Genomic DNA, 22153 nt, shown 5'->3' on the forward strand with positions numbered 1-22153 from the left:
GACCAAGCACCGTGAGCTACACCCTCCAGTTGGTGCAAACCAGAGCCTGTACCAATTGAAACCCCTTGGGACACGGGCCGCGGCGGAGAGGACGAGGATGCCCTACACTACCTTTTCTTCTTCTTTCTCTCCCTCTTCTTGAGCTTCTCCAGGTCCTTCTTGGCGAGCTCAATGATGTCCGACGTCTCCTTCTCGGGGGCCATCAGCGTGCCGGAGAAGGCCCCGGGGCCTCCGTAGTAGGACTGGCGGGAGGAGGCGCGGGTCAGGTTCTTGCGCAGGTTTTCGTTCATGGCCTCGCTCTCCAGGAGCTTGGCCCTGAAGGGGGGTGGTGGAGAAAATGTACTGGAGTTAAATCCAATTCCCAGGCACTGCGCAACATTTCATTTGTGTTAAGATAAGCTTATTTTAAATATCAAGTACTTTTTATTGCTGCCCGCATTAGGGTACTACTGATGTTAAGTGAGTTTATTACACTGAGTTTTAGATGATTCCCTTTGTAAAACGAGTCAAAAGCGTGTGCCAGGAAACGGAACACACTATTCACATTACCTGAGCTCCTCAATCTCTTTAATGTAGCCCTGGATCATGTTGCCTATTTCCTCACTTCCTCCTTCACCTTGGTCAAATAAAACACATGGAATTACATTTGCAGCCGGACAGAATTACAGACATTAAATCACTTATCATCTCATGTAAACACAGATAGTAAGACATACCAAAGCCCATGCACCCCAAAACCTCCTGGAGCCCAGATGGAAAACATTTCGTATGTATATATTTTCTGAGCATTTTAGGGCTAAAGGTGGAAAAGTAACATCGTTTGCAGGTCTGATGAGCACCCGTAATTCAATATATCTCTTCGTCCTTTTTTATTTTATTTTATTTTTCATTTTTGTGGTTAGTCATTTCTCAAGAAACAAAACGACTTTTGCAATTTTCTATTTAAATAAAATAAGAACCCAAAACTGAGCCGATGGGGAGAAAAAAAAAAAAAGATACAGGAATGAATCGGTTGCGTCAATCTGTTGAATGAGTTTAACAGAGTGTCATGCGGCCGGTCCCTACCCGCCCGGCTCAGAGCCTGGTTGGCCTGGTCGCTGAGCAGCTGAGTGAGCCTGGCCCTCTGGGCGTCCACCGTCTCCTGCATGGCCTTCACCCTCACCCGCAGGTTGCTGTTCTCGGTCTGCAGCATGGCGTTCTCGTGGAACATGTCGCTGAAGCTCTCCAGGCCGTCCTCACCCACCATGCGCTTGCCCTGCGGTGAGGACAGGGACGGTTAGGAAGGCCTGTTAAAATGCTTGTTGTGTTTAATTGTAGAGGTAGATGCTCACAGCAGTGGGCATTCAATTAAAATGTAGGACAAATGTCAACGGACTTGTATTAAGAACATTTAGGCGTTGTCCTTAAAACACAGAAATTTTGAATCAATAATTAATTTTTTAACCGAGGAATGCATATGATGGGTAAAATAATAGGGCTGCCCCGGAAACCCGTCAGTCGACTGAGATTCTTCAAGTCGAGCAGTCGTTAGTTTTGGATGTTTTTTTTGTGTCAGTCAGTGTGCATTACAATAACAGGATAAAAGAGATAGAAGCTTACAAAACGCACGGGGATGACATTTCAATGGGGAATCATAAATATATATGTTATGTGTGTGAATCGTCCACATCCGGACTCAGACGCGAACACGGAGGGGCGAGCCTGGTCCCTCCGAAACAAACAACTAAAGCCAGCGCGGGGCCGTGGCAGGGAGGAACGGGGCACGACTCCTCGACTCTTTAGGATTAGGGGGGTGATCGGGGAGAGGGTGACGGAGAAAGTGTCCCCGTTCCATACGCACCTGTTTCGAGACGTAAAACAGAATAACCTACGTCTAAAATAGAAAACTGTGCTTGGCACACCGATCGGCACGGCCGGAGAAGGAGAGCGGCGCGCGAAGCGCTCACCGTCTTGTACTCCATCAGCTCAATCTGCAGCCGCGCTATCTCCGTCCTGAGCGCGCTGATCTGCTGGCTGGCCTTGTCCTGGTTCACCATCACCTTGTTCTTGATGTTCCTGGCCCGGTTGGCGTACTTCAGGCTGTTCAGCGTCTCCATGAAGTCGCGGTCCGACGGGCTGATGCAGGCGATCATCACCGTTTGGCTGGAGAGGAGGAACAGGGGGCGTCAGTGTGTCCTGAAGCGCTGGGATGTCATGGGCTCGGGCTTTAAATGCTACTTATGGGGACGTGCCACGTTCGACGATGCAAATGCAGGATAGATGCCTATACACGTGAAGAATCAACCCTTTGTGTGTAAAGGATGATTCCAGTCATTTTTAGATTCATCGTCCATCATTATATTGTACAAATGCTGATTTGCAGGCAAAAGAGAAACTGTGCAAAAGGTAAGGAAATAAATAAAAATAAGAAAGAAGAGAAGAAATTATATATAGTCTGATAGGACAAAGAATGTGCATAACCGCTTGTCATTTGAAATGTGCAGAAATGTTTATTTCATTTCTTAAGGTTAATATATTTTAACATGTTATAAAGGCCTAGCCTGTCTATATCAGGCTCCTCTTGCGATCTTGCATGCAGGCATATTTAATTTTAAAACAGTTTGGGGAGGAGTTCCCATGCACTGTAAAATGTCTTTGATCCTTTCTTTTAAGCCGCACTGGCATCCCTCAAAGACAGTTAAAGTTAAAGGGAACTCATGTTGTATACACGCGCCAACCTTCTATTTACTCTGCTTTATTTTCCCCAGTTTGCTCCTACACACACACACACACACACACTCACTCACACACTCACACACTCACACACTCACACACTCACACACTCACACACTCACACACTCCACGTCTGGAACGATGAAGCCAACACAGGCTCTCTAAGGGCCCGATGGAAGAATAAGGCTTGGGTGAAAAACGTATTATTATTATTTTTTTTTAAGTTTTCCTTTAACTCTCCACCAACCTGTTTCCTCCTAGAGAATCCTGCAGAAGCCTGGTGAGTTTGGAGTCTCTGTAAGGCACGTGGGAGGCCCGCTTGCTCCTGTCTCCCAAAGCACTGATTACATTCCCCAGAGCAAGCTTCCACACACAAGGAAAATATTAGTGTGAGACGGAGGAGAAAAAGCACATCGATGTGTTTTTCATGACACCACGTCTCTATTCTTAAACACTATGTTATCAAACGTGGCAAACGTAAGGTAAAAGGCCATCGGAGACAGACATGACATTCCCAGGGTAATCTCCCATTATATTAGGCATAGTTTTTTTGTTTGTTTTTTTTGTTCTTTGTTTTTTTCTTTAATTCTTTTTTCTCGGTCAGCCTTATGTGTCGATTCTGATTGACTACAGTGCTTCTTCATAACTGGTCTTGTGCCATACTAGACCGTTACAAAAACGGACCACTAGGTGGCACTCCAACAACAGGAAATCCAACCAACAACCTGGGAAGGCTCACCAGGCCACAGTTGATGGAGATGCCCTCTTTGGCCCGCTCGCCCGTGGCTCCGGTTCTCTTCAGCCTCTCAGAGCCGGCCAGATCCACGAAGTGGAACTTGGCCGTCAGCGTCTCAAACTCCTCCACCTCCGAGTTGCCGTTGGAAACCCTGTTGTCTGTCTCGTTGTCTTGCTGAAGGTCAGATGGAATACAAAGCTCTCAATGACACAATACAACACTGTGTCAAGATCCAAATGTGTGGTCACCGTGGTTACAACTTGTGCATTCAAACGGTCTGATACGCGGAGCCGTGCTCCAAATAGAAAAGTACGGTAAAAGAATGAATTAATCATGAAAAGCAAATGGAAATTTTCCATTAAAATGAAATTGAAAATGTACAATGACAGATTAGAAAACTGATATCGGCGTCAATTGCCGACAATACAGATCTGTGTCTAAGTGGATCACAATCTTCAAAGAAAAAATGTATTGCTGCACTTTATGAAACGGAACATTGGCATTATTTTTCCTCACCTAAAAAAAAAATAAAATAAAATGTACTGTAAACTTGTTAATGACACCATATAAATCACAATTAAGTAATTAGCATTTCTTAACTTCAGTGTTGTGATTTTTTTTTTTTACTACACTTATTATTATTGATTTATCATTATGACATTTAATTTTTTCCTAACATTTCTATTTAACTTTGTATGCAGTTACTATTATAACAGTTATTATTATATGTGTTTTTATCTCCAACTCTATTGCCTGTATGACTAAAATCTGAAGGATGTCTACAGTCGGCTACCGTGCGTATGGCACATCATGACAAAAGCTTCATTCGGATGACCACGGTGAATTAAGAGCCGAAGGGGTGGTGGACGTGCCGCATACATTGTCGGAGGCACAGACGCGGACTTGGCACAGGTGGATGGTGAAGATGGCGTGGGAGCGGGAGCTCTGGACGTTCATCTGGGTGCTGGCCGTGGTGCGAGACAGAGCGCCCAGCTTCAGGCACTGCATCATCTGAGTGGGTGCAACAGCAGAGGCTCACTTTTTGGTGTTTAAGATTTAAAACACTGGACAGTAGGACCACATCTTTCAATTCTCAATAAAGGACTGGATTTGTAAAGTGTGATATTTTTGAAAATTTTCTTTTGTCTGGAAAGCAAATAAACACTCAAGAAAGAGTTCCATTGCCTTTTATAAAGTTGTCCTGGATCGCATCTCTGCTCTGCAATCTCCTTTTGTTTGCATTTTGTTTGTTTGTTGTTTTGTATGCACAGTACAGATTGCTTTCAAACATCGTATAGGTAGATCATTGCCTTTTAAAGCCCATCCTGAATTCCCCCACCCAGGGGGTAAAAAAGTGTTATCTTGTCATACTGGGACACACACCTCTTCCTCGGAGGACACCGTCCGTGTGGTCACGCCCACTGTGTAGATTCCTCCGGTGGCGTCCTCGTGGATCTTGATGTGAGATTTCTGCTTCATGTCTCGGACAGAGTCAAAGAGATCCAGCACCTCCTCATTATACAGCTGGAAGGGAGGAACGCACGCGCGCGCACGCACGCACGCGCACACGCACACACACACACACACACACACACACACACACACACACACACACACACCTTTTTATCAAGGACTGGCATATGAGCAACGGCCGATGCATTTCTACGTCTGTTGTAACAACAAATCCATTATACATGGATGTTATTCAAGAGATAACTGTGCCTCCTTGTTCCACAGCTGCAGGACGGGGCAGACACACCAAGTCATTACCAGCAAGCACCTGCTTCTCTAATAGAAATCTGTGAGCCGTCTGTCGTCTACAGACTAATGCAGATATGTTCTGCACACTTAGCTGGACAACATGACTAAAAATATGACTTATTTCATACAGTCAAAACATGTGTGGGTTTTTTTATTGTGCAATTTTAAGGCTTGGGAGAAAATAAAAATAAAAATAAAAGCTCTTTGAAAAGCAAACTTTAAATATAATAACTTTTTTGCATACCCACATGGAAACCTTTTGAGAATTGTTATGTTTAAATGCTTTTGCTCTAATTAGTAAAAAAGTTCACTTAACGTTACTGATATATGAATATGAATAATTAACTATGTCATTTTTTTGTTGTTTGACACCCCAGGACATAAAAACACTTTAAGCATCTTATTTCCTATAATAAATTCCAAAGTATGTGGATAATTTCGGCGGCTGAGATTAGGAGGGCTTAGAACTAAACCTTCAACATTCATTTCAAACTGAGAAGCCCTCTGTTCAAGGCTGATAATCCAGAGACAGCTCTAGTTAAAGAATCATAACAATACAGTGTTCTTAGAGGGAAACTGAGCTTTTTCACGTTGCCATAAACAAATATATAAAAAAAAAATTAAATTCTTCCAATAAAAATATATATCATGCGTTCCTTTATGCTCTGTTGATAGTCGCCTAAACATGAAAGAAAAAAAACTGAAATACAACATTTTAATTAAGACCATTAATTTGTTATTTTAATAATATATTCATATTTTGGATTTGAGAGCAGTGTACAAAATGCAATTTCCATGCATCATTCAGGTCGACCTCATACGGGCTTTCGAGTAGATTCTGTGATTTCCATCTGCTGTGTTTGAGAACGTAATGTTTAAGACCATATGGTCGAAGCATTGTCTCAAAACACTCCAAACTTTGAAACGCTCTCGGCTTGACAGGCAGCCACAACTGAACTGTCATGCCCACATGTTAACACCCCCAACCCCGAGATGACAGCTGCTGCAGGTCAATGGTGAGTGGAGGTATTTCGAACCAATGTTGTGAAAGCCTGTTAAATGAGAGGTGTCACCAGCCCGACCTCAAAGCGCCGCGTAAAACTCATGAGCTTCTGGCGCTGAGAGCCAAAACCATGTTCCTTTACATTCGGTCATTTAGCCGATGCGTTAATCCACAGTGACTACTACTGCCTGCTCAAGGACCTTGTCACGTCCACGTATCAGGCCAATAAACAGCCGAATAGATGGGCACATCATGTAGGTTAAGAGGCTAATGTGTAGGTAAGCGGTAAGGGGGGGTACCTCAAGGAACTGAGCGTTGATTTTGAACTCGGGGACCGGGCGTCCCTGGTCCTTGGCAGCCTGCAGCCGCTCCTCGATGCCCATGAACAGGTGGTGCACGGCCCGGGGGATGATGCCCAGCTCCTCGTCCTGGATGTCGACGTCGAAGCCCGTGCCCATGGTGTAGGTCTTCCCTGAGCCCGTCTGGATTGGACAAGAGGAGATGTAAGCCCGGGACATTACCAGCAACAATATGGATATCAGTTCAAATACCAGAAAGGTACATAGGAGGATGTACCAGAGAATACTAATATGACACCAAAAATATCAAACATATATCACAGAAATATGAGCGATGCTGAAGCCCTTTTGCTTTTGTGTTTTCGACACTGTATACACTAATGTATACAAAGGAAAATTATGATTTTCTTTCACCTATGCATCCTGTCTACAACGATCCAATGGTGACTTGCACAGCTGACTGAATGTCTACTCTGCATGCCAGTCTTGTGTATTTGAAGCCTGTTTTTGAACCTCATCCATAACTCGAGGAGGCAGAGCTCCAAAAAAAAAAAAAATAAAAAATAAAAAAAGCCTTTGAGCGGGGTCAGTCAAAACCTAGATTAGTCCCTGTAAAGCCACGCGGGCAAGCGGATCTGACGCATGCCAGGTACTACAGTGCCAAACCCCACAGCCACTGGTGCACGGGCCGCACATCAACGTGCACAGGGATGCAGGCACAAGTAGGCCAGCAGCGGCGGGGACAGTAAAAGAGCAGATGCGGGTTAACACGAGCGCTCATTAAAAACGAGGAGCCATCCGAGGGGCGTTTGCACGCAACGGCGCCCATTTTAGATTCCCACCATGACGACAAACCCCCTCTTGTCTTTGCACTTGAACCCCCGCAGGAGTGCCATGCAGCGGGAGCCGCGTTGTCAAGGCAACACAAGTGTCAAAAACGGGGGCGAGGGCTCAAACTTTCATGTCATTTCCATTCGGTAGACTTGGGGGGGAAGAAAAATGGGTGAGGGGTGAAAAGGAGGGGGGTAAAGGGGTATTACGAAAGAAAGCAGAGTGTCAGTGATCTGAGGGAAGGCTCTTCCAATCTCCCATCTGCAGGATCAGCACCTATCACAGGAAAACTAAACCCCACCAAACTCACACTAATCAGCAGAGACAGCCATTTCTGGCCCCAGAAGTTCTTTGGAGGATTATAAGGCCCGTGCTTCACTCGTGATTAAACACATTGCTTCAACATGCAAACATGTACGGCATTACCCTGCACGGCCATGCCAAAGTAGGAGATTTAGAAGAAGTTAAAGAAAAAAAAAAAAAAAAAAAAAAAAAAAAAAGTACCCCAGCAGGTCTGCTAATACGATCACTGTAGGCTAAATTCCACCAAATCTTTTCCTTTTACATAATGTCAACAGTCACCACTTCCTAACCCTTCTCACAATGTACATGCACACACACACACACGCACGCAAGAACCTGTGCGGCCTGCGGAGCAACTACGAGTGCAAAGTATTCCAAAGTAGTATTAGTATTAGTATTCCAAAAAGCTTCATATTTAGTTAACCTATTTCGCCAATATGACAAATATATACAAAAAGAACATAATAAATAGGCTGCATTTAAGAAAATACACCTAAAATTTAAAATTATTAAAAGAAAATAATAAAGAATTCATTTGAAAAAAATCGTCATTTTGACCAGGACTTGCCTGTCCGTAGGCAAAAATGGTGGCATTGTAGCCCTCGAAGCAGCCCTCGATCAGCTTCTCCGTGCAGTTGGCGTAGATGGCGTCCTGCTGGGAGTCCATGTCGAACACGTAGTCGTAGGTGAAGGCCTTGTCCTTCCCCAGGATCACCTGTGGCTCCCCCGGCATCACGTACGTACAGATGTGGCATCCCTCGATCTTCTCCCGGGGCAGCTGGGGACGAATCCTGGAAGCAAAAAAAAAAAAAGAAAAAGAAAAAGAAAGGCTATTAAATATAAAAATAGACATGACCATGTTTATTTATATAGCACAGTTAAAAATAAAGTTGACAGGACGCTTTGAGAAAAAAATAAAACTTCAATCTACCGTTGTATTGAGCGGTATAAGCGGTAATACAAATACGTGACCAGTGGACTGTATAATCCAGTTGTATTTAATATTTGCTAACTGGATAAAAAGTTGACTTTCCAAACATTAATTGGAAAAAATAAAATAAAAATTCTCATTTATGAATTTATTTCTTCAATAATTCTATTTTTGTTATACGTGAAGAGTCAACACTCCTCCCTAGGGCTACTGTGACCAGATACTTCACTCCATTAAACCCGCCAGATGGGTTAATATGTGATCCGCATTTCTGACAAAGATCCAATGCTCAAAGTCAGTAATGCCCTCTGAAACGCTGGCCAACTGAAATCTGGCCATGGATTAAGTGGTCAGATGTGGATATTGTGCGTGTGTGTGTGTGTGTGTGTGTGTGTGCGTGCGTGTGTGAGAGAGAAAGATTAATTTAAGAGAAAGAAGGTTCAACTGGCAGGAATCGAGCACAGGGAGGGCCACCAACGGCCGGAATCCACACTTTTAACGAGAGCCACACCTCTTCAATCTCAGACTTCATTCACACCACGAAAACAAAAGCCACAGAGAACTGTTTCACGCGTCTCCTCGGCGAGGTCAACGGGGCCCATTCATTTCTGTGTGTTCACAAACAGATAATGACGACATTTTCCTCGGAGTTGAACGTTTTTTTATTGTTTTTTAATTTTATTTTTCAAACCAGAGCCTACTGGACTGTGGGCATTCTTTTGGAAAGAAGAGAGGAAAAAAAAAAAACCCCAAAAAACAGCTTCTGTCTGGACACGCTGACAGGCACCATGAAAGACATCTTCTGGCAGGCCTGCGAAAGAGCGGGGAGATAGAGAAAGTGGCTGAGAATAAGAAAGCACCTGACCGTGAGGCCTGCTGGGCATAAGGGCCACATTGTACCCACAGTGTGCACGGGGGAAGAATAATGCTGGAAGCAGAGAACAGCGCCGCTATTGTGTCCATCTCCGCGACACTGGATCCCAGCGCCGCAGTGCCACGGCAACGGCGGATTACACCGCCGGCCGTTTGACCCAGACAGCAGCGGAGAAGGGGAACGGAGGGAGAGAAGCAATGTCCTGCATGGATGTCATGCAACGTTTGATTAATATTCGGTACAGGCATCCCTGCCCCGGGCGGGCAGCACGAAAAATGCCAATGCCGCTGGAACAAGATAAAAATATCCCTGAGTTTCACGTTTTTCACTAAGTTTTCCTTATTACTATTATTATTATTATTATTATTATTATTATTAATACATATTTGGTAATATCAGGTATTATTAGATTAGATGCCATTTGATCACCTCCATAAACAGTGTTTGCAATATGGGGGAGCTGAGCACTCGTGAAAGCAAAATAAAAACTATATATATTACATTTGGGGAGGTGTGCTCTAAATATTTTTCATAAATGTCTATCACAGTGTGGTTTGCTACAGGCTGCAAATATCTCACCCACCATTTCATACGCCAGAGTGAGTGAGCGGCCTTCATTTACCCATTGGGACATTGCAAATGAGGCTGTGCTGCTCAGCCTGCTTCCCTCCTACTTTGTGGGTATGTTTTGCACAAAACAAGCAAGTAGGTTTAACGTTGAAATGACACCCCGAAGGTTCACACTGAACTTGGCAAACAGGTCTTCCCGTTCGCTGCACCTGCAGACTAGAACCGCCTGCAGAGAGGCGCGTTGAGGCCGCTGCGGGCATTAGGATACGGAGAACTGTTGTGTTTTATGTGTTTTGATTTCTTTGCAACACTGTATTGCGGTTTTGGCCAGGGCTCCCTTGATAAAGATATTCCCATGGGACTTAAAAAAAAAAAAAAAAAAAAAAAAAAAAGTCTATTGTCTTACTTATTCCTAATGTTGTATGTGTTCCGTGAACACTGAAACAAGGCTAAAAATTGTTGAAAGTCTACGATTATTTCCTCTCCCTAGTCTAGTATTTACTTCTCGTACTCACCAGACATATCATATCCAAATATAATTTGGGTAATTCAGTTTCAAAACTGTGCAATGTTTCTGCGACAGGCAAGTGCTAATTATAGTAATCATCATGTGCTAGTTCCATATGTGCATTTGTGTCTTGGCACACAGGTACATTTTGTAATGTTTGTGATGTGCACTATGTGCAGCATGTACGACCTCATCTCGTAGCTTTATTCTCAGTGTATCTTTTAATGTGTTGCTAAGGCACACACACACACACACCCACCCCTACACCTCTTGGTATAATATTGTCTGACATATTTTCGTATCTGATAGATTACACAGACAGACATTCTATGTAACCGTATATATTAAATCCTATATCTGGGAAACATTCCATGGGTCAGTGTATGCAGAAAGAATGAAGTGAACAGATGTGGTGGATGGCTTCTTCGGGCAGATGTGCAGTGGATTGAATCCCTAAATTAGATCCTGTCACAATGTATTATGAACCTAATGGCAGTCAGAAAATCAATTACAGTAGATTGCATATGTAATTCACCATATCCTCTTTTCCGCTATTAGGCATTTCCCCCTCACTCTTAGAATGTTGTAGAAATCTAATCCCCTGCCCGTTACCGTCGAGACTCTTTTGTTTTCAACTACTTAGCGTGCTAAATTGTCTGTGTAATCCCATCTTCTTCAACAGCCCTTCCACAACACAACCCCCCCCAGGGCACCCCAATAACTTACCCAGAAGAAAGGGGGCTTATTATGCAAAACTCACTTTTTCAGCTCCCGTGCACGTACATTTTGGGGCCTCTGATGGGCCTACTGACACAGAATTAAAACCACCCTCCATCTGAGTGACTGCACCCACGCCCGGAGCGCCCCCGCTGGCATCGGAGATGAGCACGGGAAGTGCTCTGCTGGCTGCAGAGGCCAGCACAAATCTTTTCAGAGAAAGAGGAATTAATACCAACTGTCTGTGACAAAACTGCAGAAGAGGGAAATGTAAGTATTTTAAAGAACACACTGCGGCACGCGATCTGCGCCGTGTCTCTCCAAAGAAAACCGTAGATTCGGCCGTATTTTATACGACGGTTCCCCAATTGAATGAAACAAAAAAGCCCCAAGCCCCGCCTTATCTGCTGGGCTCCAAGCTCCACACTGTTCCAGACACCAGTGTGCGTGTGTGTGTGTGTGTGTGTGTGTGTGTGTGTGTGTGCGCACTAACTTGACTGTAGCGTGGCGACGCATACATTTATTTTATTTTTCCAACGTTTCCGTAACAGAATGAAAAGCCCAAAGCCCGGCCGCATCCCAGGTAAATACAACGAAACCCGGAAGGCACGCTCAAATGCCACTGGCTCCCATAACCAGGGGCCTCGGGGGGGGGGGGGGGGGGGGGGGGGGGCTCCTCCCACTCAAACAGCCCGTTTTCAGACAGGGTGGATGGGACGCGTGTTAGAATGTCTCGAATGCATGATCTGAGTGGAATTTTCAGAAAAAAAAACAAAAAACAATTTTAAAACATGTTTCGGGGACCTCAGAGACCATATATTAACTTTGTGAAAAGGAGCATAATAGGTCCAATTGAAGCAGAAAATAGTATAGTTAAAAAAAAAAAAGAGTCAAAACAACCCCCTTACACTTAAATGGCCATCGTACTGGAAAATAAGTGTCAGTAAACCTATCTGCCTGCACCAAGAGGAAGCCGTTTGTTCAGGTGAACTTGAGAATTAAAAGCATGAAAATGAAGACTGTATTACTTCATAAAGCCGTTTCTGGGGAATTACTCCTAAATGAAGGTCATCCAGTAAATTTTTTTTTTTTTTAATAGAATATCAACCACCGGTCATGTCAAAGTGGAACAACTTATAAAACGTAAATGGAGATTTATTGTATCAAGTCAGGCTGTTGTAGACACATTCTGAGTGACTCAGAATGTTTTGAGTAAATTTAGATGCACTGGGTTTTGGGAGTAGGCGGAAAAGTGGAGGTGACAAGGTCAGCCGGGGTCAGAGGTTGAAGACGGTGAGCGGCCTCAGGTGGCGGAGGCCACAGAGAGGCCTGTGGTTTATTTTTCCCTCACGCACCAACTGTTCCAGGCACAAACTCATGAAGCCACATCCCGAGACCAGAGACCGTAAACTTCATTTCCATTCTGTGCCGACTGCACCGTGGGCTTGCAGATGATGTGGCGTCCATTGGCTGAACTAGGGCAGGGATGATATATCAATCAGAGTTTCCATTAGAAAAACTGGTGCCGGTCAACGTGTCCTGGGAGATTTCAATATCCCCGACAAATGTGAGAGATTCCGGTCAAATATTATCTGTGTTTATTGAGCTTAAAAACAACTGATAAGCAGGTTGTATAGAGAATGACATCATCAAGGCATGGAGATGCATGACATTTTTTACTCAATATTTAAAATGAAATAAGTCCTGTCAGTTGAGCCCCGTTCAATATAAATAAATAAAATGTACGAATATTACCGCTTGAAATCAAAGGATTTCCATTCGTGAACAATAAGTAACACGTGCAGCCGCTTTAATTAACATTTCACTAAAATACATTTTTGATAAATTGAAAAACAAAATAAATATGGCAAGTAGGTCTAAATAGATAAAGTTTGTGGTGTTGTCCGTCTTCGTCGGGACGCCCCGTCGACATCTTTTACACAATAAATATTTACCGTCTGCTTCTGGTCGGAACTTAAATATACCAAAAAAAACCCACCAAACTATGGATGTATGTGTCCCAAGGACACATCATCTTTCTGCTTCTCCTCAGAGTTGTAGACGCTGTGGCTGTCTCCGCTCCGTGTGTGTTTACTGTGTTTACAAGCACAACCTGTTTACCAGAGAGGGGGCGGGGCTTAGCTCTATATCGACAAACCTAATTGGTCAGAGGTGAAGCTTTCAGATCAGCTTAAATCGTCCAACCTGATTGGCTTCCCATTGCAACTTACCCAGCGTGAAAATGAACAGATCCGTTGACTTTTTTATTGAAATGATCCCCCCAGCACCAATTCAAAATGTGCTTGGACGGAATTTTCACCGGACATTATGACCAGAGAGACTGAAATATGTCGGACTTCAGATTTTCCCGCTCAAAAACCGGCAAATACCGATAAAGAAAACGCTGATATCAATATGATATCATCAAATGAGACTATACAGTATATATCTTCTGGGGTTTTGTTATTTTACAATCGTGACGTAGTTTAATTGTTGTCTTGAATTTTCCACTTCTGAACTTCGATTGTTCTCGCAGTTCTAATCAACGGCTCCGCCTGCTGGGTAATTATATCCTCATTACTACTGATTGTTTCTCAGATATCTCTTGTGTGCAGGTATCGGAGGAAAGCACCAATAGTCTTCCCCAAGATATCATAAAATGACAATCGGAGGTATTCTACTGATGTGGTTGAATATCTCCCGGCCTTCAGCTCAACCTCTGCAGTCTTTCAGGATTGGCAGAACGGTGCATCACGCCCTTATTGTGAAATAATAATTATGTCTCTGCTTGTTATTCTTTTTTTGGCTGACGCTGTTTGAAGCAGCAATAGCATTTTTTTTTTTTTTAGATAAGATAAGACCCCGCATTGTTCAAGAGCTTCTTCATAAAGAGAATGTAGTACCCAGACGCTCCACCAACAAAACGTTTTCAAGGCGCTGTCATCTTGATGTGCTTAATTTGGAGTCAAAACTAATTTCCCTGTGATCCACGTCGCTCTGATCCAGCTCCAGGAGCTCGGTGTTCAGCTATGCACTGCAGGGGCTGATGATGAGGCCAAACCAAACATACAGAGCAAAATCTCCATGAGCGTGGGAACACGCCCCGACCTGCCGCACACACACACGCACGCACGCACGTGTTGTCCATGCGAAGGAGAGAGTGCTGTGTGTATCTACTTTAATGAAGCAATAAATCCCCTGTCATGGCACCCAGAACCGATGTGTGTGAAAGTGTGTTATGTGGTGTGTGTGTGTGTGTGTGTGTTTTTGTGTATTGCTTCAGCCAAAGCTGCAGAGTCACAGCATTATCCCCTTTCCCCGGCACAGTTGAATAAAATAAAAAATAAATTGAACACATAGTAAATACTGTGTAAGAGCACTAAAATGGTGCTAAAAAAAAAAAATCAAAGCAAGGTAAACACAGAGAGAGCAGCAGCCCCTCCCCCGGTGCTTCGTGCACGGGGGATAATGAGCTGATCTCCGAGCAGAGAAGCGCTGAGAGCAGCAGTCTTGAGATGATGTCACCTGCTACCGTGCTGCACCGTGAAGGCCGACCGCCGCCCTTCACCGAGGGGACGACGAAACTGGTATGAAGGAAAGAAAGTGTGTGTTGGTGTGAGGGAGCGACGCAGAGAACGAGATGGAGCGTAACAAAGAGGGAAAAAGAAACGAGGGTAAGGTGCATTACAAGCTACGTCCTTGTGCCTTTGGGTGTGTTGACAGGACTGCATTGATAACACAAAGCTATTAATGAATGAATGAATGAATGAATGCCTCCTATTTACTCACTCATGCAGCCGTGCAGTAGGGAGCAGTTCAGGGTAAGTGTCTTGCTCAAGTACATCTCAACACATTTCCTCGAACCAGAAACCAATTGCCAGATGACCGCTCCCCCTCCTGCTCGGGCTGTCTCAATCACGACAAACTCATTTAGACAATCAACAGTCGTGCTTTGATTAACAATATTGTCTTTTGTTGTTAATTTTATTCCACAATCAAAGTATGCGTCTATAATGGGCAATAATGCACATCCACCTTAGTGGCGAGAAGAAGAGCAATTCATTGACATTAGAAAACTGTGATTCGTGGAGACAAATAATGACAATGCACTTCATTTGCATTTTATTTCTAAAAATTGGTTTACGATCTTCATACATTTGGTTGGAAACGTGGTCGTTGAATCAAACTGTGACTGCTCTACTGCTCCAGTCAGCATTCACTGTAATTTTTGCACCTTAAAATAACAGCTTGAAAATCATTGTGATGGTACGCTGACATGTATAAATGTATTATGGAGAACGGCACCTCTTTCATTCCCGCCCCACCCAAATTACCATTTTGTTCCCTGGTAAAGTGTATTTAAAAAAAAAAAAAAAAAAAGTCAAAATGTCCGGTAACAATGCTCATACAAGACGTAGCCGCTCCACCTCCCCAGCGGCCCTCACTTCCATCGCGGCACCGGCGCCCGCTGCCCCGGTAGCCGGTCGCGTCGGGAGCAGAGGGTTTGTGTAAATACTACCGTTTTGTTTTAATTGTTAGGTCATTTATAGCCATTGTTTAATTCTTGATGGGGAACACTGAATGACCACGCCCTAGCTCCAGGACCCGGTTTTCCCAGCACACGTCACATCTACGGTGCACAGTAACTTGATTATCCTTGAGGAGACGCTGAAACCTAAGCCGTTGTTTGTATGGGTGGTCACGACTCCATTGAGAACACCCAGCCGGGACGGAGTCGCTGCCTTTGTGTCCTCCCATATGTGGTTCAAAGAAAAGAAATTTGATCAGACTTTAGGAAAAACACTATCAAGGGGAGGAACCTGGTAGTAAACCTGATACTACAGTATATCTACTGAAGCTGTCGGCCACAAACCGCGTCTCGCTGTCAAGGCTTCGCGCTCTGAATATTGTACCAGCGGTGTCTTTGTGTCTGTGCTCCGCTGACACACAAAGCGCTCGGTATTTCCCGTCCCGGATATTGAAAAATGAGGTTTCCATAGCGACCGGTAATGGAAGTAGGAATTAAAAAAGGCATAATCCGATCCCAGCAGGATATTACTGTATGCCGGTGTGTTGGGACTCAGAAACGGGTGGGGGTGGGGGTCGAGAGACCGGGCGTGACTGGGCTGGCTCAGCCTCCCGACTCCCATAAATGACTCCGTGATGGAGGTTCATTCTCATCCCGGCCGGGAAATCAGACAAAAATCCAATCAAAGCGCACATCCATTCAGACTCACAGGGACTAATTTTAAACCTTTTTTAAACCCTTGCCCACTGAGGAAGGCCTAAGTCATGGAATATGTTTATTCCACAAAGAAAACGTCGAGGTAAGCCTGGGCTAAAATTGGGGTTATCCCGCTTCTTGACGGGCAATTTTGAAACATTATCCTCGTCAGCCGAGGGCTAAAGGCACAGTAAAGCTGTACATTTCAAGAATCCAGTGTCCATAGTGCCAGAAGAACTATTTCCCGTAGACTTCAAAGTAAGAAAATAACTGAGTTATCAGCAAATAATATAAGCAAAATAGAGTTGAAGTATAGCCTTTAATAAGGTTCAATTTAGTGGTGAATTTCCTCCTGGGGATGACTATCTCAAAACTTTGTAGAAGTGACACGCCAAAATAAATTGCATCCTCAAGTGTGAGGTTTACAATTATTATTTTATAACAATTCAACAATTGAAGTTATTTCTTAAACTGTATCCTACAGTGATATGCTGTATGGTAAGAAGACGTTTTCATGCAAACTGGAGGATTAATGTATATCTCGTTTCGTGTTATATAAGATTAAAACATCGAGAACACATATGCCCAAACAAGTGAAACATCTTTCTTCTTTGCCATGAATTTCAATCCCTCCAACATAAGATGTTTTTGCTCAGCCTTATCCGGTGATAGAGCACGAGGAAACTCAACCTCCACATGCCGCCTAAAATTCTTCCTGTTCAGCAAAAAAAAAAAAAAAAGATAATAAACAGCATAAAGGATAGAAGCTGGAATTTTATCCCAAACCAAAAAAATTAAAAATAAATAAAGATAATAAACATCATAAAGGATAGAAGCTGGAATTTTATCCCAAACCAAAAAAATTTAAATAAAGATAATAAACAGCATAAAGGATAGAAGCTGAAATTTTATCCCAAACCAAAAAAAAACACAAAAAAACACAACACTATTTAAGGGGAAAGGCACCAGGAAAAAAAAAGCCACCTCCAATGAAAGCTTGATTTCCAAGAGTGTGCAAGAGCTACAGTACATGGAAAATTTATGAACAACGGATTTATGAACAACATTAAACATGTCAAACTAAAACTTTCCACTGGATACCTAACTGTGGGGTTTGCGCCGTTTGATCAGTTGGCCCTAACAAACAAACCTGGCAGATACTCCCTGCGGAGCGTTGATTAAATGCTTTACTGCTTCCTGTGGGTCGGGGGTCACAGAGCAGACCACTCCGTCATTTAGCGCGGGCGGGGCAGGGTTATGTCCCAGAAGGTGTCAGGGACAGACCGTCTCTAGCTGTTAACACCAAGGTTGTTGGGGCAGGGGACTGTTAGGCTTACAAGTACTGTGTGCTTCATCATGGGTGCATATAAGTAGTATTATACTGGAAGCACACACACACACACACACACACACACACACACACACACACACACACACACACACACACACACACACACACACACACACACACACACACACACACACACACACACACACACACACACACACACACACACACACACCATTAAAGCAGATTCAAGGATGAACTGGAGCAAAAATAAATAAATGAATCTTTCAATTTGGTGGCAGCTACTGACATAGCACTGCTGAGGTCAGGACCAGTTCAGCGTCTCAACTGTGATCCTAAAAACACCACCACTGTGCTTATCAGAACGCCACACCCCCTCCCCACTCGCTACAATGGTAAATTTGCCACTAAGGCCATAGAAAGTGCTTTATGTTACTTGCACCCACATGCACCCACATCCACCCACTCACACACCGACGGCGGTGTCAGCCATGCAAGGAGACAACCAGCTCCCCGGGAGCTCTTAGGGGGATGGGGGTCTTGCTCATGGACACCTCGGCAAGATAGGCAGGAGGAGCAGAGGATCCCAACCACCAACCCTCCGGTTGCCAGACGACCACGCTACCTGCGGAGCTACTGCCGCCCTAGCACCTCCACCCATCACAACTATGCCAACATTTCTACACTCAAGCCTGAATGTAAAATTCCAGTGTATTAAGAACCAGGCTGATGTTCTATCTGGACTGAATATACAGTTTGGTCTGGCGTCATTTCATTAATACGTATATTTTAATGTCCATTCACAACTTAACCGAGTGAAATGCTTTAAAAAATATATATATTATATACATTTTACTTAAAAAGGTAAATAACTGAATTCAGTTATGCATTTGTTGTCAGAACACACGTTTATAGATTACGTACAGATATTTGTACAGAAAACAGCTGAAGGCCGAGTTTGGTTCCCAAAACACGAGCCAAGCAAGGTACATAAAAGCACCCGTCCTGCTCGGATTTCCCACAATGCAATGCAGACCCATCATTAAGACCCTACCTAAAGTAACAGGTGCATATTACTGTTGTTTTTTGCAAATGCACTCTTGCTTGAAGTTTGGCCACCGTCCACATTGTTGTTGTTATCGTTTATTATAAAATATCAGGCTGTCCAGACCAAAAAAATAAATAAAAGATGCCATCACCGGACTTGGGAAAGTAACTGTGACACGTCGCACGTCATGAGCTGCGTTTCCTTTGAGCAGCCTCCACTGACCCCGTCGCCCCGTCAGGCCCTGGCTTCACTGCCACTCAACCATGTGGTGTTGACACAGGAGTCCCATCTCTGTGTCAACGGTGGGCCAGCGGCTGAGAGAGCGAGACAAAAGCTAGCCTCCCAAATGTGGAGGGGGGGGGGGAGTATCTGGAAAAAAAGACGGGACGCCATCTGCAGCTTTCCAAGCAACAAGATAGGCGATAATAGATTAGGTAAACACGTTATCGGAGGTCGAGCGAAAGCCAGCTTTGGTCGGCGGTTTACCATTTGCATCCCTGTCCAGTTAAGTAGACTCACGTATAATGTGATTCTCTGGTGGAGGAGCAATATTTGCCATTTAAGTCTGCTCAAATTAGCTAAAAAATAGATAAACAAATAAATAAATAAATAGATAAAGATTAGCACAGATGTCCCATATTGGATAACACCTGATGGAAATTCAAACTGCTCACTCCTCATGAATATGCAGATACACACTCAGCTGCCTGCGCGAATGCAGTAGGTGTGTGTGTGTGTGTGTGTGTGTGTGGGGTTCATTTGGCACCCACAGCCTCCAGCACAACGTAAAATCAGCCTGTATTTCAGATAAGTCTGATAACTGAATGTGCCAGACATCCTGCGTGTTCAGTGTCTGCTATGTGTGGAATCTTGGCATAACAGGAGTTTTAATGAACGCAGCATGGTAAAATGTCTCCATGAAGATATGGTAAAATGGCTAAAATATCAGCTTTTGATTGCAATTTCACTGACAGGCCCACAGGATGTCATTAGCACGACACGGCGAGTGCTATCCAGTACGCTTCCTCTCAGGCCCTGTACACAGGTATACGGATCATTTGGAAAACGTGGCATTTTCTCCGGGCTTTGGCCTCCCGTCCACAGGAAAACGGTGTTTGTGTCACTCAAAACGAAGCTTCTGGAAACCACCGACCAGGGTGGAGGTTTTTGTACACTCAGGTCTCCGTGCATTTGTTTGGACAGGTTAAAGGGAGCTCCTTGAAAACGCTCCCGTCAGGACCTCAAATGGCATCGGGAACCTAGGAGCAATGCCAGACGGCCATTGTGTTGTGCTCCGAGTCTCCATTACAAGTTTAAAAGTCTCTAACTTTAGGAATGGTTCAGTATACAGTATTGTGTCTGGATATGATGATCGCGCCGCTCAAGAAGGAGCTCAACACGCAGGCTCCTAACGTTCTTCTGTGGTGTTCCACATCAGGTGTTATGACATTATCGGCCCCTACTGGCCCGGCGCGCCTATGTGGGCATTTTCAATCGTTTTTGCGTACTTGTGTGGACGAAATATCCACACACGTGTGGACGAGGCCTCCGTGTCGACATGCATGATCGTACAATTTTGGGCTACCAAAGCACAAAAACAAACGAAAAAGGTCTGAAAAATGGCTAGCAGCTTTCTAAATAGCAGATAGGTTTCACATTTGACCAGTAGGAGTTAAATTTTCGCCCTAGGCACCAACGTGCGCTGGCACTGCTTCACCAATCTGCCTGCGGGCTATGACGAAACGGGTGTGTCCCCCGACCTGGAGAGTTGCCCATGTGCCGATCGATCCTGGGTAAAAGCCCGCGGGCTTACTTAAAGCGGATCCATTGATTTACATTACTGAGAAAGGCGGCTCTTCCCAGTAGAGTAAGTACAGCGACAGCCTACCGACTTAAATAACGAGGTGGCAGCTTGCTAAAACAAGCGAAACCGTTCTATTTGTGACCGTCTGACTCCCATTTGAGACGCTCCTCTGGCAATGTGACGAGGGACATTGACGTGTGTCCATATCCTATTTGTAGTGCCGGTTCCGCATTTGAATGAGGTGCCAACCTAAACAGCTTTCGCACAGAACATTAACTGGTCACACCGGGACAGTGAGATGGTGATGGTTGACATATGCTAAAATAAATAAATAAATAAATAAGTCACTGACACCCAGTGTCCTAAATAAAATATAAAAGAGGAGGAGAGATAAAACATAGGAAAAAAAATAAATCTAAAAACAAAGCAGGAACTGCAGCAGAGAAAGACAAAGGCAGCAACCAAGCAAATAACATATTCTCATGGGTGTGGTGTTCATGTAAGCAACTCTATAATTACATCAATTTATCCTGCATGTTCAGCCTACTTCCTAAACTTAATTCGACAGCAGCATGTGCGGGTGGAGGGTTGGGGGGGGGGCGGCCTCTATTCTACACCATAAACATGTCCACATGTGGCTCAGCAGCCACGGGCCGCCGGCGCTGGCACGGACGCGTCTCGTAGAAATGTGCTGACTGCTCAGAGGTCACGGTGCAGATAACCGAGGTCTCCCAGAATGCCGCGGTTGGTCCGCGTCTATTTCGAGGACAGTGCCGTTTAAGTGCGGGCTGTGCTAAGTGGCATCTGGGGATGGAACACTCCACTGTCGAGAAAAGACTTTCCGGGTCTCCAAGAAACGCCGTCGCCTCCGTAAAGGGCGTCGCTGGCACTCAAGGCGGGGGGTGTCATTTACAACCTGTCTTAGGGCTGTCGCCAAGACAACGTCAACCTATGGATTGGTTATCTATTAGAGCACGGCGGCACACTGCCAGGAAATTGTACGCAGACTATGTGCGATTCCTGGATTCTTGGATCAGAATCTTATATTCCAGGTCCGGTTCCACTTGTACTGCGTTAAGGTTTGTGTTATATCGTGCCACTTCAAACGTCACTGTGAATCTGTGCATCGGATGAATTGAAATAAAATAAAAATAAATATACCATCGCCCAGCTTTGTGAGCAAATGTGTTCCTGACATCGCATCTCGACGCCGCTGAAGACATTTTTTTTTGTTTGTTTGGCGGTGGTGGTGGTGACTATCGAGTGACACCACACGGCTGCGCGCGTCAGCCTGCGGATAATCTGTGATCCTTGAGGCAACGCACAAATACAAACTGCTGCAAGGTCGTCCGTGCCGAGCTGTGACGAGCCGGGGTCTATTCCAAGTAAAGATCCAGCTCCCTCGTCGGCAGTGCCGTCCGTCCCACTTCAACACCGGAGCGCTTCAGGCAAAGGGGCGTGCTATTCATAGCCATCGTCTCGAAGACCTCAGCCGACACTTTAACACCGTGGCTTACACGAGA

The 22153-nt window shown here is 44.5% G+C and overlaps 1 protein-coding gene across 1 annotated transcript in view; it reads right to left on the reverse strand.

The window, feature by feature from the left end:
• kif21a (kinesin family member 21A) overlaps window positions 1-22153 on the reverse strand; it is a 46889-nt gene that overhangs the window by 20498 nt on the left and 4238 nt on the right. Inside the window, exons 2-11 of the mRNA XM_080002204.1 lie at window positions 8214-8436; window positions 6512-6694; window positions 4832-4972; window positions 4328-4459; window positions 3452-3622; window positions 2960-3075; window positions 1947-2142; window positions 1066-1255; window positions 550-616; window positions 112-315 (exon numbers count right to left, since the gene is read on the reverse strand). Coding sequence (XP_079858330.1) covers window positions 112-315; window positions 550-616; window positions 1066-1255; window positions 1947-2142; window positions 2960-3075; window positions 3452-3622; window positions 4328-4459; window positions 4832-4972; window positions 6512-6694; window positions 8214-8436 — 1623 coding nt within the window. The remainder of the gene's footprint in view (window positions 1-111; window positions 316-549; window positions 617-1065; window positions 1256-1946; window positions 2143-2959; window positions 3076-3451; window positions 3623-4327; window positions 4460-4831; window positions 4973-6511; window positions 6695-8213; window positions 8437-22153) is intronic.

Source organism: Zeus faber (genome assembly GCF_960531495.2).
Source record: "Zeus faber genome assembly, chromosome: 6".
Taxonomy (NCBI): domain Eukaryota; kingdom Metazoa; phylum Chordata; class Actinopteri; order Zeiformes; family Zeidae; genus Zeus; species Zeus faber.